This window comes from Chelon labrosus, assembly GCF_963514085.1.
Source record: "Chelon labrosus genome assembly, chromosome: 9".
Taxonomy (NCBI): Eukaryota; Metazoa; Chordata; class Actinopteri; order Mugiliformes; family Mugilidae; genus Chelon; species Chelon labrosus.
The window spans coordinates 26902097-26918496 of record NC_140359.1 but is presented as its reverse complement, the minus strand read 5'-3'; the positions used below and the strand labels follow the sequence as shown (position 1 = coordinate 26918496).

The following is a 16400-nucleotide window of genomic DNA, read 5'->3' as shown; positions in this document are numbered from 1 at the left end:
GGTGAAGTTCTGCAACTGGGTCAAAAGGGTTGAAATGGGAGGAGGAGGAATCTCTGTTTGGGATGGATTCACTTTAGCTTAGCTTAAAATCAGTCTCGGAGACCGAAAACGACTCTTTGCTTTAGTTCGAACTCTTGTGAGGCCTTTGTGACTTCTCAAACCTCTTTCATCTGGGCCCATGCATCATTATTCTGACCGCGGTAGGACGTGTGGAAGCTACGGAAAACGCTAAACGTGGGATTCTCATTTTGACTGGCTCTGCAAATGTGCAAATGCACAACGAATATGCATAGACAGAAATGCAATTAGGCCTCACTCTGTCGCTGTTTCTGTCCAGATTTCTTTTTTTTTCTCCCCTTTTATATGGAAGGGTGTGTAAACTGTTGTCTGGGACTTCATATTGCCCTGGAATTTTCCCCCTTTGTCAGCATAATTCCAAGGAACGAGTGTGTCGGGGAGCAGATTTGGACGGCTAATAGAGAGCAGATCAGTCTCTCTCTCCGTGGCCTATTTTCCTTCTCCGTCATTCACTCCTCTCCTCTCATCTCCCTCCTCCCGTCCTTCATTTCCTCGCACGCCCGTCCATCCGCTATCTGTGCAGCAAAAGTGGGACTTCAGACTTCGTAATGTCATAACGCGGCCTGAGGTTTCAGCTTTCACATAATTCCACAAGCTGACCCAAAACTTTTTTTTTTTCTCTCTCTCTCTCTCTCTTTTTTTCTGCTTCTCACTCACTCCACTCAGAAAGCAGCAGCAGCAGAAAGAAAAAGAAAGAAAGAAAGAAAGAGAGAGAGATACTGGGACGGAAAAATGATCACAAGATCCAGCGTGTCTGCCCGAACCCAAGGAAAATACGCAGATGGCTTATGTTTTTGTGCTGCGAACCCCGGCTGTCCCGACACACGGTTCTGTCTGGGACTGACGCCGGTAGCTTACAGCAGCTTTATTGTTGGAGACGCAAACTTTCTCCCCAGACATGTCGATGCTCTGGAGTTGCTTTAGCCTGCAAGGAGTATTTTGCATTTATCAAACTGCAACAGATTTGCTTTATCTCCGTGATTAAGGCTGGGTCAGAATTATTAACCTCCTTCCTTATCTGGAGCTTATTTGGATGGACGCTCTTTGATAAAAGTCTAAAAAAAAAAAGGCTGATGCATGCCCTTACTTGTGCATGCACGGTGATAAAGCATTGCAACCCAGCGACATGTGAAAGCAACCGTTAGCGTCTGTATTTTCCCTCGCTGCAGCTGTGTGCGAGTGTGCGTACACCCCGGTGATAAACATATATGTGACCCTCACAGCCCTGTTCTGCTTTGCAGGACAACAGTGGAGTCATTATGGGGAGCCATGTGTTTCTGATTACCCAGGCGCAGATTAGAGGGAGGGGAGCTAGCGCTTGCTGTCTGCCCGCTCGCCGGCGTCCTCTGATGTGGCCAGAAACTGGACGTCCGTCAGTGCGAATTCCCTCCGCCGCCCTCGCCCCGTTCCCACCTCCACGACAAACGTTCTCCCACATCCGCCACGGCCGCGGATGGATGTAAATACCGGAGCGGTTCTTAGTGAAGCCACCGCGTCTTTGGCCCGCATGCAGGGCCGACAGCTTTCACTGCCGCAACACGGTTGCAGCTCAGGCGTGCGACTGCGCAAGACAAGAGTGTGTTTGTTTGTTGTTGCTTTAGCAATCTGATACCTGTGTGCCTTCTGTGGGGAAATCATTTTTTTTATTTGTCCCCCTCAAGGGAGGTCAGAGGTCAGGGTCTTTTTGTTGAACATTTAACCAGTGGCCAGTAAATAATCCAAGAGGAGTCTAAACTTTCTTATAACGGTAGTTCTGAATGAGTAAATCCAAAAACACGAAATTGAATAATCTATGAAATTGTACTCATGTCAGATAGCTTTAGTTCTACTTAGTTCAATTGCATTTCCTGCCAGTTTGAGTTTCTGCAGGTAAAAACTGTTTCTCCTTGCAAAGAACCAGACGGCGCTTAGAATAACAACGAGGAAGCTGTTTGCCTTCAGGTCTCAGACTCCATTCAAATACTTTTTCGTGCAAACAGCCTCTTATGGGATCACTCACGTACGTATCTGCCCTGAAAGTAACAGGATCACACGACAACTGGGCCCAAGTTGATCCGCTAATGTGTTTTTAATATTAATTATACGGAGTAGATTCAAAGTTAAAAATTAAAAATGGGACAATCACTGTTTTAGACCGTGGTCGGGGGGGGAGGGGGGGTTTTGTTTCACCTGTGTTTGCGTTTTTGAGTTTCATTCATGTTTTGTGTTTTATTTTGTTAAGTTTTTGATTTCCTGTTGTTTCACTCCTTTTTGATGAGGTAATTGGTTTCCTCCTTGTCTTCTGATTTGTGTCACCTGTGTCTCGTCACCCCTCTCTTCCTCGTGTGTGCATATATAGCCCTGCCTTCCCCTTTGTTCCTTGTTGTGTCATACCACTGTTTTTTTCATTTTTTTTTGTCCCCCAGTGTTCCTAATCCCTAGTTTTTTTGTTGTTATGCTTTTTATCTTTTTGGAAGTTTTGATTTTATTGTCTTTGGAGTTCCTGCTTTTTCTGCAGCGCTTTTTGTTTCCTTTTGTTTAATTAAACTCAGTTCTTTGCCCACTCCTGCCTCGTAGCGCTTCGTCCAGCACTTGGGTCCTACTTCCCCTGGATAAACCCATAACACAGGGTCTTATACCGAACAGCGAGGGGGAAATCACAATCAGTTCAAACGGCACGCAAGAGTGTGAGACGTTTTGGGACATTTAACCAGCGGCCAAGAGATGGTGATGGAAAATAATCCGTCGCAAATGTACATGAAGTGTCGAAAAATAGCCGTCTTTACTAATTTGGCCTGTTTTTTTTTCCATGTAATGAACCAAATGGTGTTTAGAAAAACATGCAAATAGTTCCTCATGGGATCACTCATGTATCTGCACTTAAAGTAGTTTCCTTAAAAGAGTAATTATAGTTCTTAGCTTTCTTTGGTGTGATGAGAAGACTGAGCTCTCTCTTGTCTCTGTCTGAAGATGAAGCCAGCAGATAACTGCTAGTTTAAGCAGGAAAACCGGAAACAGAGGGAAACAGCTCGACTGACTCTGTCTGTGACTGACATCCACCGACCACCTCATCAAAAGCTACTGGTTAACACAAGTGAGCAACATGTAAAACCAGTTTCTACCAGTTACAGTCGTGCCAAAATACAGAACATCTCTATCATGCAGTTCAACTTCTATTTATTTTTTATTTGGGAGGATATCGGAAAAATGTCGTGTAGAAGTGAAGAGTCACTAACTTCCCCAGCAGCAACACACACACACTCCCAAACAACCACAAACTCCCAAACATTGCGCAAGCCACTTTCAGCCGAGATGGACACTCGCACGACAGTTATTGCGCAACTGTTTCTACCAGTTTTTATGTACACTGACCAGGCATAACATTATGACCACCTAATATTGTGTAGGCCTCCCTTGTGGTGACTCATCAGAGAATGGACATGGGCCTTCTGAGGGTGTCCTGTGGCGTTAGTGGCGGGGCCTTTGAGGAGAGGGGCCTCTGTGGATCATCCCACAGTTTGGGATCTAGTGAATTTGGAGGCCAGGTCAACACCTTGTGCTGTTCTTCAGGCTGCATCCTGCTGGGGATGGCTGCTGCCATCAAGGAGTGTCATTGCTATGGGGTGGGGGTGCCTGGTCTGGTCTAGGTGGGTGGTACATGTCTAAGTAACATCCACACCAATGAATGCCAGGTCCAAGAACACTGAATTGTCACAAGATGGTTCACTGTTATTCACTTCTCCTGTTAGTGGTTTTAATGTTGTGGCTGATCGGTGCATGCTCACTATATATTTAAAAGTTCCACTTATAGACTCTGTTTGTCTTCTGGTTAGAAAAATCTTGTTGTTTATTACCGCGCCGTGGACGTGACAATAACCACGACTCGAATCCAAAGCGGCATAAAACCAGACGGGAGGATTTAAATGTCGTGTCACGTTCTGCATCTTAACTCATCCTCGTCCTCGTCCTCATCCTCTGCCAAGGCCGGCAGCGTCGCGCAGCCTCCTGCGGCCTCCTTGCGTGGAGAAAATTGGAGCCACTTATTTTAGGTCGTAGGTTCAAGCCAACCACGAGCTAAATCAAAACTCGGTGACGTTCTCATTTACTCGGCGAGCTGTAAATTTGCCTACAGTTACTGTCACGAGCGGACGTTTCCCCTCCGCGGCCTTGTTTTCATTCCCCTCTTCACTGTGATTTTTTTTGTTTTCTGTTTTAATTGGACCCATAATTTGTGTCGAGCTGCCCGAGGGACCCGGGGTAGAAAGCAGCGTCACACATAATGGGACGTGAACACGTATCCAAGAAGAGGAAATCCAGTTTTGCAAACTTAACCTGAACTTTCATCGCACGGTGTACAGCAGTGCCCACTGTTGTGATGTTAACTGAACGTTCTCCACATGGCCCTCGCTACCTTCAATGCCGCCTCCCTTCTTTATGAGCAGACTGGAGCACAGCAGGCTTTGCCCCAGTTGCCTCGAGGCTGCAGACAGATAAACACACACACACACACTGCAGACACGCAGATAAAAGTTTAAGGGAAACTAGATTTTTATCCGTCCTCTCTTGTGCTTCATCCTTAAACATACAAATGACTATCTGCACCCAGAAGTGGACGCAAGCGGGTTCCTCGCAAATGCTCGTGCACATCATAAGCAAACAGACACACACAAATAATGTCCCGCTGGCTGGCGGGCAGCGTCCGGTGCTTTGGAGAAACAGGAAGTGTGTGTCTCTATAACAAGCCCTCTGAAGGAGGCCGGGGTTGCAGCGAGGTGTTTCAGCGTTTGATCTTTTACCAGCCGCGAGTGTTGCAAGCTTCGCGAAGCTCCTGCTGGAAAAAGTTTGTAAATGTTTTCGTCGTCTGCGTCTCCGATCCTCAAACCCCTCTGACTGTAAATGACTGCACCCCAACCCCACCCCCACCCCCACCCCCCAACCCCTTGTCAGCAGATTAATAATAACAGCAGGGCCCTTTTTTTTCTGGCGTGCAACACGTGATGTAAGCTGAAACATGCTGAGTGTGAACACATATGGTATGCATCCGCACATATGTATAGACTGAGGAGTCGGCCTCGGCAAGGTCACCCCACCCCCACTGCTCGCAGTGTTTCCTCGCTCGTCTCGTGTCGTCAACTCTTTTTTTTTTTTTTTTCTCTGAATCGACCGTATAAACTCCTCCAGGCCCAACTTACATAGCGAGGAAGAGGATTGAAACTTTCAGAGACAGAGATGCAAACGTAAAACTCCAGCAAGAGATGTGTGGAGGATTTATGATGGCTGCCAAGGGGGAGGAAACCCTGTTAAAAAAAAAAAATAAAAGGAGGGGGAGAGAGGAGGGGGGGCCACTGTTTTACTGCCATTTGACACATAATCCCAAAACAGCACATGGACCCTGAGCTGCAGAGCTGTGTGTGTGTGTGTCTGGAAAAGACAGAGACAGCGCGATGGTTTCTCTCCAGCATTCCAGGCAGGATTGGTTTATTTTTGCTGGAAATATAATTGTCTGTGGCTGAGATTTGGAAGTACATTTTACCCGCCAAACTGCCAGGAAGTGCACGTGTGGGCGTCGCCGCCCTCTTGCGGTGACCTAATGAATTTGCCGTTTTGCGCAGAGCGCGGAGCGGCCCGGTAAAAGTCGGAGGGTGTTTCTTCTTCCAGGGTGTTGACTGAGTGAGAACGCGCTCTGCTGTCACAAGGTCTCATTTTACACCGGGAGCAAAGTGGAGCTGAACGGTGCTTCTCATGCAACTGCAGCTCTGAGTCAAAGAAGGCAAGAAAGGGAAGGAAAGTTAGAAAGAGCACGAATAGTTCATGTCATGTTGTTTGATTGGGTCTGGATCAAGATAAGTCAACAGCTGCAACATATAAAGAATACAATTGTGAAGTTTGACATTTTAGAAAACATGCTTAATTGCTTAAAGGAAGTGTGGGAGGACAGCTCCGTATACACCAATCAGCCACAACATTAAAACCGCTGACAGGAGAAGTAAATAACATTGACCATCTTGCGACAGCTCGTTGATCTGCTGGGAAACTTCTGGACCTGGCATTCATTGGCGTGGATGTTACTTAGACATGTAGCGCCCACCTAGACGATACCAGGCACCCCCACCCCATAGCAATGACAGGATGCAGGATGCAGCTTGACACAGACACACACACAAAAACACTTTAGGAACAACTAAAAAAAAAAAAAACATGAAGAACAGCACAAGGTGTTGACCTGGCCTCCAAATTCACTAGATCCCAAACTGATCAAGTATCTGCGGAATGATCCACAGAGGCCCCGCCCCTAAAAGGCCTCCCCCACTAACACTAAGATTCTGTTGCCAGACACCACAGGACACCCTCAGAAGGCCCATGTCCATTCTCTGATGAGTCACAACAAGGGAGACCTACACAATATTAGGAAGGTGGTCATAATGTTATGCCTGATTGGTGTATATGATATGGAGAGATAAGTTAATTATCGTTATTTTCTATAAAAACTACGACTATCATCAGAACTCTACTTGTTTTACAACCAGCACCTGTTTCTTCAATAGAAGTCAAACAAGTACCTCACTTATATAATATAATATAATATAATATAATATAACAAGTGAGGATCATTGCGAGTCAGATCAGCTTTAGCAGGATCTGGGTGGTCAGCAGCCAGCTGCCACTCCACTGTGTGGGAAAAAGTGATAAGATCACAGATGTTCTGTGGACAACCCAGCGACGTTTGATGTGGAACAAACTACAGCCCAGAAAGTCCGGGGTTTTCCGCACCGCCTTCGAAACATCCAAAACAGCCTGGACCGCAACAAACAAACTACACGACTGCTTACTGGTTGGCGAACCGGCAGGGGCCCAGATTTCAGATTAGAAAGAATTTTTAACAGAAGAGTGACAAGAAAGACTGCAGCAGTTCAACCCAGGTGGGCGCCGCTCCCCTTTGGCAGTGTGTCATGGTCTTGTCCACCTTGAGAAACTGTCAGAGTGGACTAAAAGGTTTACACATTGTTGATAAGAACCGAGGCAGAAACAGCTCAGAGATACAGATTTGTCCTGAAGATGTGGGCCCTCTTGGTGCTGGCCCTCGGCCTCTCTGCCGGGGCATCGGAAACAAACAACGGCACGGCGGTGGAGGAGAAGCCTGTTATAGCCAGAGCTAAACTGATGGTGAGTGGAGACAGGAAAATTTCACAGCTTGGACAGCTTGTTCAGGATGTTGAGATGTTTGCGCAAAGACGAAGAGAAAGCCTTTAAAAGCCTGAGATTAAATACACATGACGCCCGGGTAAGGTAATAACGCTCTGTTCTGTTGTGTCAGTTTGTATTCTGCTGAGATAGGAGACCTATTTGTGGCAGCTTTGATCACAGATGAGAGCCAGGCATGCACAACGCTGTTTGCCATGCAGCTTTAACTCGTCTTGTTGTCATCCCTGCAGGCTCCCAGTGTGGTCGGATGAAGCATAAAGAAAATGCCTGAGCTCCATCATTTTCTCCTGGAGCGACTGGGTTTGTAGTATCCTTTTTTTTTTTTTTTTTTTTTTGGTCGTCGTCGTTGTCGGTGACACGTGACCCCCCCCTTCACAAAAAACACCACTGATTTTCTCATGACCTCTTTCATAAACCAAACAGTCAGTGTTCCTAGCAAGTTGCCAAGTCCGGTGCCAGCTCTCTGCGAGCTTTCCAAAAACTCTTCCAAGCTGAAATCATGTTCGAGTCTAAATATAGCCCGCCGAACAGATGGATGTGACTTGTTCTCCGCTCAGCAGACGCCTGTTACCTGTTGTGTCTCTTTTCCTTGATTCCCTTTTGTAGCCACAACTTGGAGTATGACTCATCGGAGCAGAAGAATCCCCGTCTGATATTCTACAATGAAAAGGACGAGGTTGTGAAGGTGAGATGTGAGGGGGCTTATCTGGAGGGAGCCGGGGTGTCCAGGGCGGGTTCATGCAAGTTTTAACGCCGCTGCGTCTGATATGAGGTCTTTCTGTCAGGTACCGAGTCACACGGAGAGAGGCTGTGCAAAAGAAAGTATAAATTAGTCTTTCTGAAAGCTGAGGAATATATATATTTATATATATTTTTTTTTTGCTACTGAAAGAGTTGATATGAATGCTGATATAAATCTTTATTTTTCTTTGTCAGTGTGTGGAAAAGCCCCTGTTCCACTTCCTGAAACTCTCTACTGAAACCAATAATGATGAATTTCCTCGGAGCTGTGGTTTAAAAGTAAATCGCTCCCGTACTTAAGCGCCATACAAATCTTACGTGGGGGGTTTTTGCTTTCGCCTCGTTCTGGGGCCTAATGTTTGTTGTTCTCATTTATGGTTTCATAACTCGGGGCCCCGGTGAGGCTGTAATTGCACTTTAAATGAAGAGAGACTAAATTATTGGAGAAATAAACGAGCAGCGGGAGCTTCTACATCGGCGGCGAGAGAACAAATTTAAAATCAAATTAAAAAATCCAGTTTTGGTAAACCAGCTCTGAGGTTATTGACTCCCAACACCTCCTTCTGCTTCAGATCCTTTAACAACCATTTGCCACCATGCTATTCTCTCTCCCTCTCTCTCTCTCTCTCCCTCTCTTTCTCTGTGGACTTCCTGCAACATCAGACTGTTCCCGTGAAGAAAATGAAGGCGGACGAGATCAGCAGCCTGTTAGACTCACTCGGCTTCTACAAGAGGTCCCAGAAAGGGGAAGAGGTGCCAGAGGAGTTCCAGCATTTCCCCCTTCACGCCCCGAGGGACGAGCTGTGATGACACCTTGTGGCCGCTTCTTGCCACTGCACCCTGCTCCCATTAATGACGAGTGGGGCCCAAAGGCCAAAGAGAGGCCCGGCACCACTCCGAGGACTCGCTGGAGCCGGGGTGCAGCGTGCAGGGTGTTAGCCACTGCTGTGTCATTTTGTTTATTTGAATAAAAGGGCTGTAAAACACCACTAAACACTCAGAGTGAGTCAATGCATTTAATGCGGCTTCAACCTTGAATTGTGCATTCTGTTTTTTTTATCTCTGTTGAATTCCATAAACGGATAAACACATTTACTGAGCATCACAAAGGGCCGCTAACCGACTACCAACCTGTCACACCATGGTCTCAGCCTAATCCTCAGCCCGCCTCCTCCTCTCTAATCTGATTAGCAGTAGTGTCTGCCAGCAGGCCTCTTTCTCTGTCCGCTTGTGTCTCCGCGCGCCCGCAAACTCTGCATTTGCTCGACTTAAGTCAACAAGGATTGGCAGTAGTCACAGTTTTGGACTGTCACACTTCCTGATTCCTTGGCACGGCCATGGTCACCGGCTCTACCCACAATGCCTGTGTTTTACTCGCCCGTTCCCGAGAACCTGCAGACGGGTCTGGCCTATATGGGAGGCTCGGTGTTCACCAACAACAGGACGGCGGACAGCGACTTCACCCGGGAGCAGGAGGATGCGTCAGGTCGGTCCAAAGACTGGCCCCCGCAGCTACAGAAGGGCATTTATACGACACACAGTGATGTAATGTAGCACTGTAGCCTCTGTATTTATAGCGAATGCATGTAGAGCGTGTGTAAAGCTGGATCTTAACTTGGGATCAGTGTTGCTTTTTGTCACTGCAGTTAGTTCTTGTGATACAGTTAGAGTCAGACTTTGGATAATATAATATAATATAATATAATGCGCTGCCTGTGAATGAGATTGTTTGCATGATGTGCATGTAGCAGACTATCTTCTATTATATATATTTTTTTAATGTACGTTTGAATTTTATTCCTCTCAAAAGCATCACTGTGTTTCTGGGCCTCTTGTAATTTCACTGCATCGTGCATACAATGACAATAAAAGGTTCTATCTATCTATCTATCTATCTATCTATCTATATTTTGTTTTCTTCGCAGTGGTCAACGAGCTGGTCTCTCACCTTCCCCTCCAGATGCTCCTGTACTTCAACATGTTTTACTTTCCCTGTTGGTGGTTCTCTGCTGTGTTCATGCTGGAAGCAAAGGTTAGCTCTGACACTAATTCAAAACAGAAATGCAAAAGAAAAAAAAGAAAAAATTAAAAAAACAAAAAGCAAATGGAATCAAATCCGGTCGGGCAGGAAGACAAGGAGTCTTCTCCAGGTTGATGACTGACAGCAATTCTTTCTGTGCTTAAAAGTGCAGTTTCTTCTGACTTTTTGACACCATCTGGTGGTTCCATCGAAAAAAAAAACAACATTCCAGACTAACCAGGAATACTGGAATGGATGAACTGAAACAAACAACTTACAGCATTGTGTTACCAGACACCACAGGACACCCTCAGAGGGCCCATGTCCATTCTCTGATGAGTCACAAGGGAGACCTACACAATATTAGGAAGGTGGTCATAATGTTATGCCTATATCTGTCCATGTATGCATACACATATGTTTTATATAGGCCTTCACCTTTTGCATTTTTTATCTGCAACCTCTTTTAATCACCAGCTCATCACTCATTAGCTCTGCTCTGTTTCCAGTTCTACTACCTCCCTGCGTACTACCAGGCTCTGCTCATAACCGGGATGATCCTCCTCACGATCATTGAAGTGGTCCGGCTTTATCTGGGCTACATTGGCAACCTTAAAGAGAAGGTAACACAAACCCACATCCGCTCTGAATCACAACACAAAGCTCCTTCATGGGCTCAGAGGAGGAAATAGCTGCTTTCTAGTGTAAACACTCAGCTCTTGGCTACAGCTGTCTCTGGAGTGTGTGTGTGTGGGGGTGTGTGTGTGTGTGGACATGTGCTCCAGCACGTCTGTTCCTTCACGCAGACTCAGCCGAATCACTCGACGGCTGACTCGCTCGATACCCGCATCACCTCGACCCGCACCGACCCAATCTCTCCGTCTCCCCTCCGTGTCACCAGGTGCCGGAGCTGGCAGCCTTCTGGCTCCTGTCCTTCACGTTCCAGCTGCCGGTGCTGCTGTTCTTCCTGACCGACGAAGGGATCATCATCCTGCCTCTGGAGAGAGCTGTCCACTCGATCTACCTCCTGTTCCTGCTCGCGCAGATCCTGGCCTCCTTCCTGGCGCTCAAGGCCATGACCCGGAAGCTCACCCTGCTCTTCCACCTGCGCCAGTTCGGGAAGGTGGAGAGCTTCCGTCACGCGAGGATGAGCCCCGTCTACGGGCTTCCCTACCACCGCAGTGTGCTGCCCATGTCTCCCAGCCACAATATGTACCATTAAAATAAAAAATCACCCTCAGGTAAATACTTTGAATGTGGGGCCTCTATGGGACACATTCAGAGCTACTGTTCTTAAAACTGCACCCCGAATGCCTAATGGCAGCTGCCTGTGGATTAAACAAAAGCTGAGCTACTTTTCTCACTTGTGGCACTGTGAGCTTTTAAAACTATACTCAACTAACTCATAAAATGTGTCCTATTTTGTCCAGCCTTCTATTTTATTTGCTGTTTTCTGTCTATATGTGCCTGACTGTTACTGTTTTCGGCATACTGTTAATTTATTAGAAACTAGGGCTTGTACAGACTATGTCGACTAGTCTCTGATCATGTGACAATAACAACATGGACGCCTCCTAGAAGACAGGTGAGGAGTCCAGTGGGTGGTTGCAGCAAAATAACAGCGGTTCATCGAGCGCATGGACCTTCACGACTGAGATCCTTCACACCTCTCTTGTCCTGCTGTGTCCCAGAGCCGAAGGTGGACTCTGAAGTTCCTCTCAGTCGTCCCATCATCCGACCCGCGGAGCTCAGTGATCTCAACAAACACTCAGGGTTATAGAACATGTCTGGACTGGTAATATCATGGTCAGTGGCGTTATATTCACAGTTATTTTCACTGATCATGCTCATTTTTGTGCATTTGCTTGGTTTTATGACAAGGATTAAAGACGGAGTTCATTTTTACCTTTGTAAATGCAATAATCTGTAAGTTTAAAGTTAAAAAGGCTCTACAGGGTAAGTTGTAGAGTTCCCAACCGTGTACAAGTCTGTGAATTCAAGGCTACTTGGATGAGTGGAGATACATCTTCAAAAAACTCAACAAGTCCAGTCGCCTTTCTTTAGCGTTTTTGCATAGAAAGTTTTTTTCTTTCTTTTCCGTGATGATAATGATAAACACTTGTCCGCTTGTCCTGTGAAGGGTCGCGGTGGAGGGGGGCTGGAGCCTACCCCAGCAGTCATTGGGGCGAGAGGCGGGGTACACCCTGGACAGGTCTCCAGTCTATCACAGGGCTAACACAGAGAGACAGACAACCATTCACACTCACACCTACGACCAATTTAGAATCACCAATGAACCTAACCAGCATGTCTTTGGACGGTGGGAGGAAGCTGGAGTACCTGGAGAGAACCCACGCAGACACAGGGAGAACATGCAAACATGGATTCAAACCCAGAACCTTCTTGCTGTGAGGCATCATTGCTGACCTGGAAGCAACAGCCTTTAAATTAAATCTTTCCAATTTACCTTCAAGTCATTCCTACAGTATATAGCACTGTATTATATGTAAATAATACAGTTGAGATGAAGGAATGTATTTCCTTAAAGCCTGTAAAGTGAAAGAGTCTCAGCCTGAGTCTGCAGTGGAGCTGTGTTAAATATTTATGACCACACAGGGGCAGTCAGTGACCAAAAGAGGGACGGGGAGCGTTTGACAGTGCTGCAGAGTCCAATGAGAACAAATTATCATGCAGCACATGTCCTGATCAGGAAACCCTCTGGCAGAGGAATAAAGGTCAAGCCTGTCTACAGATGAACATGATGTATTATTTGATAACCTATAAGTGCAGGTTGAGCACACATGGAAATCGATAATAACATTTTTGTTTTTTTTGCTTTCCACACCTCTGTTTTCTCTGAACGTGAGACGCTGTAACTGTACACGTCACGGTGGTTTTACAGTAAATTACCAGTCAGAATTATTTGGAGCTTTATTGTTTCTTCGACATGATGAGGAATTATTTAGAGAGTGCGTGCTCTACGTGGTCTGGTTGTGGGAGAGACAGAGTTCCTGTGACACGCCGTGCTCATTCTGCTCTACTTTACATTCAGGAAACAACAAGCTGCTGCAGTGGCTGATGCACTGTACCTCAAAAACTGAGATCACATATTTCAGGAAAATCTGTTGCTTTTCTTACAACCTGAAAAAAGAAAGTGCTGTGTTTTTATTCTGTGTGTTGTACTTTGTCTTAATCAGCAAACTTTCCTAATACCTCTTATCCTCTTATGTCTTAATTTTATTTGTGTAATCTTATCTTCTCGCCCACAAGCCCCAGCCCCAGTTCTGTTCATAACTTTTATGGATAGAATTTCTAGGCACAGCCGAGTGTTGGAGGGTGGAGGGTTCGGTGATCAGATGATCTCGTTCATGCTTTTTGCGGATGATGTGGTCCTCCTAGCTGCATCAAACAACAGTGCTTTGTGGCCGAGTGTGAAGCAGCTGGGATGAAGATCAGCACCTCCAACTCTGAGGCCGTGGTCCTCAGTCGGAAAAGGGTGGAAAAGGGAGGAGGTCCTACCTCAAGTGGAGGAGTCTTGTTCACGAGAGGGTAGGATGGAGCAGGAGATCGGCAGGCGGATCGGAGCGGCGTCTGCAGTGATGCGGGCGCTTAACCGGTCTGTCGTGGTAAAGAGAGAGCTAAGCCTGAAAGCGAAGTTCTCAATTTACCGGTCGATCCACGTTCCAACCCTCACCTATGGACGTGAACTTTGGGTAATGACCAAAAGGAGCTCCCAGCAGGATGCAGCCTGACACACACAAAAACGCTTTAGGAGAAACTCAGAAAAAGAACAGCAACAGGTGTTGATCTGGCCTCCAAATTCACTAGATCCCAAACTGATCAAGTATCTGTGGGATGATCCACAGAGGCCCCTCCCCTCAAAGGCCCCCCCACTAACAACATCGTGTTGCCAGACACCACAGGACACCTTCAGAAGGCCCATGTCCATTCTCTGATGAGTCACCACAAGGGAGACCTACACAATATTAGGAAGGTGGTCATAATGTTATGCCTGATCAGTGTATATCTGTCCATGCAGAGACACACATATAGGCTACATTTAAATAGTGCCCACAGAGAATTTTATATAGGCCTTCACCTTTTAGATTTTTTTTTTTTTTTATCTGCAGCCATGTGAGGTTTTAGGTTTCTTCCTCAGTTAATCACCAGCTGCAGCTCGTCTCTCATTAGCTCTTCACAGGTCACAAACAGAGGACAGTTTTCAGTTGCCATCGTTCAGTTTGCCTTCTGCGTGTCTGTACCTGTGGCTGCCTGTTCTGTTCACACCAGCTCAGAGCGTACAGCCTGTCATGCGTGAACGCCTTAATTGTACCGCAGTGACCGACGTCGCTTTAAAAAGCTAGTTTGCTTCGAATGGTCACTGTGCAGATCATAAGAAGAAGAAGAAGAAAAAAAAAGCTTCAAATTTTCCTTTGATCACCGCTGCAGTCGAAGCTGATCCTGACATTTCTGCCGCTGCTTTTTGAGCGCGGTCAGATATCACATCTCTCGCAATCCATAAAAATGACAACGGGGAGAACACCGGCCGCCTTTTTGACTGGCTTCGATTTAAAAAGAGCCGAAGCCGTCTCGCGGCGGTCGATACTGGAGTCAACTAATGCGCTGGCAGAAAAGTCTGTTTCGATATGTTGATCTCCCTCTGTGGAGCCGAAGAGAAACCAAATGAAGGAAGAAATGAGGACAGCCTGAAAGACTCTATCAGGCTGTGATGGCTAGGATTCACTGGAACACCTGCTAATCTTACAGGTGTATTGAGCTTTTTTGCCTTAACAGCATTTATCCATAATTAGTCGACCAACCTTAACCTCAAATTCTCTGCGATCGATAAAAATGCTTTTCAGGTGATCCTCCTGCATCCGGTCCGGGTGGGTGTCACCTCTATCTGGATAGTTTTGTGTCCTAGCATTGCTTTCACACTCCTCCCCGCTCTCCAGAGAGTACTTTATGTTCACCCTTTCAGCTTTTCCTGTATCCGGTCTTAATAAGTATGAACTCTATTAGGTGCTGGAGAGGAAGATTAACCAGCTGGTGGTGAGAAAAAGAAAAAAAGGAATAGAAATTTCCCCTGGAGCCGCGGTGGTCACATCTGAAGCCGCTCCTCGCACCTTTCGCCTCATCAAATTGCCTTTCCTTGGCGGGTGGCGAACAATGGCCTCGGATAGTCTGGGGACGTAATGTTCTCTATCTCCCGCTAAACACATTGTTGCTTGATGTTTTCTATGCTCCTGCACATTCAGGTTTCCTCCTTCCCGTCGCCCGTCGTAACACAGGAGCGCGCAGCGTCGCCAGCTGGGCTTTAGCGGGTCTGCCATCGCCTTAATTATGATTGGGTACAGCTCAGGGGTAATCTCGAAATGTGACCGACGAGGCTGCGCTAAGCACCGCCGGGAAGCAATATCCCAGACATCGCAGAGAGACATCCCCGTGCCTTTTTTATTTCTGTAATCCTTCACGGTGGAGGCCTCGCCGGGCCCTGCCGAGAATCCCGGAGACGTCCCATCCTCTTAATCGCAGGTGCTCATACAACAAGCCTTAACCCCCGCGCTGCTGTAGCTCGGCTTCATTCATAAACCGTGACGCCAAGTCGCTAATAAACGGCGCAATTAGCGAAGGCTCAGCGCGCGAAAACTGCAAAACATTTTCTCTGGTTATTATTCTCTGAACAAATCCCAAATAAGATTTTCCTAATGAGCTACACCTGGTTGACCCGTTCATTCACTGTTATGAACATGAACACACAGTACATCATCCTGCTGTCATAAATACTCACCAGGGTATCAAATTTATGCCTAAAGATAGATTAATGTTTGCAGTGCTCAGTCGACTTAAGATATTCTTTTTCAAAAAACTACATTTGAGACTGGTTTCACATCCCTCAGGGTGCATGCATAATACTGAGCAATGCAAGCAAAAGAGGATCCGGTCGATGGCTGAACCTCAGGTCGAGGAGCTACAACGCGGTTTTTGTCCTGGACGTGGAACCGTGAACCAGCTCTTCGCCCTCGCTGGGGTGCTAGAGGGGAGATGGGAATTTGCCCAACCGGTCCATATGTGTTTTGTGGATTTGTGACCGTTTCACCAGAGGCATCCTGTGGGAGGTGCTCCGGGAGTATGGGGTGGATGGCCCCTTGCTAAGGGCCATTCAGTCCCTGTACCACACGAGTGCGAGTTTGGTCCGTGTAGCGGGTAGTAAGTGGGACTTGTTCCCGGTGAGGGTTGGACTCCGCCAGGGCCGCCCTTTGTCACCGGAAGGAGATCTATGGGCCAACCCAGGACACGATGGAGGGATTATATCTCTCGTCAGGCCTGGGAATGCCTGGGGATTCCTCCGGAGGAGCTGTTGGAAGTGGCTTGGGTG

At 46.8% G+C, this 16400-nt stretch overlaps 2 protein-coding genes across 2 annotated transcripts; both read left to right on the top strand.

Moving 5' to 3' along the window:
• Positions 1–6988: 6988 nt before the first annotated feature.
• On the top strand, positions 6989–8814 carry selenoe (selenoprotein e). Its single transcript, XM_084551831.1, has 4 exons — positions 6989–7221; positions 7491–7567; positions 7867–7945; positions 8665–8814. The coding sequence occupies exons 1-4, from the start codon at positions 7114–7116 to the stop codon at positions 8806–8808; spliced, it is 408 nt and encodes a 135-aa protein (XP_084407957.1). The 5' UTR covers positions 6989–7113; the 3' UTR covers positions 8809–8814.
• Positions 8815–9341: 527 nt separating this feature from the next.
• LOC311493268 (transmembrane protein 17A) lies at positions 9342–11243 on the top strand (the record flags this gene model as incomplete). Its single annotated transcript, XM_084551830.1, has 4 exons — positions 9342–9487; positions 9927–10033; positions 10531–10644; positions 10923–11243. The coding sequence occupies exons 1-4, from the start codon at positions 9361–9363 to the stop codon at positions 11241–11243; spliced, it is 669 nt and encodes a 222-aa protein (XP_084407956.1). The 5' UTR covers positions 9342–9360.
• Between the last annotated feature and the right edge of the window lie 5157 nt (positions 11244–16400).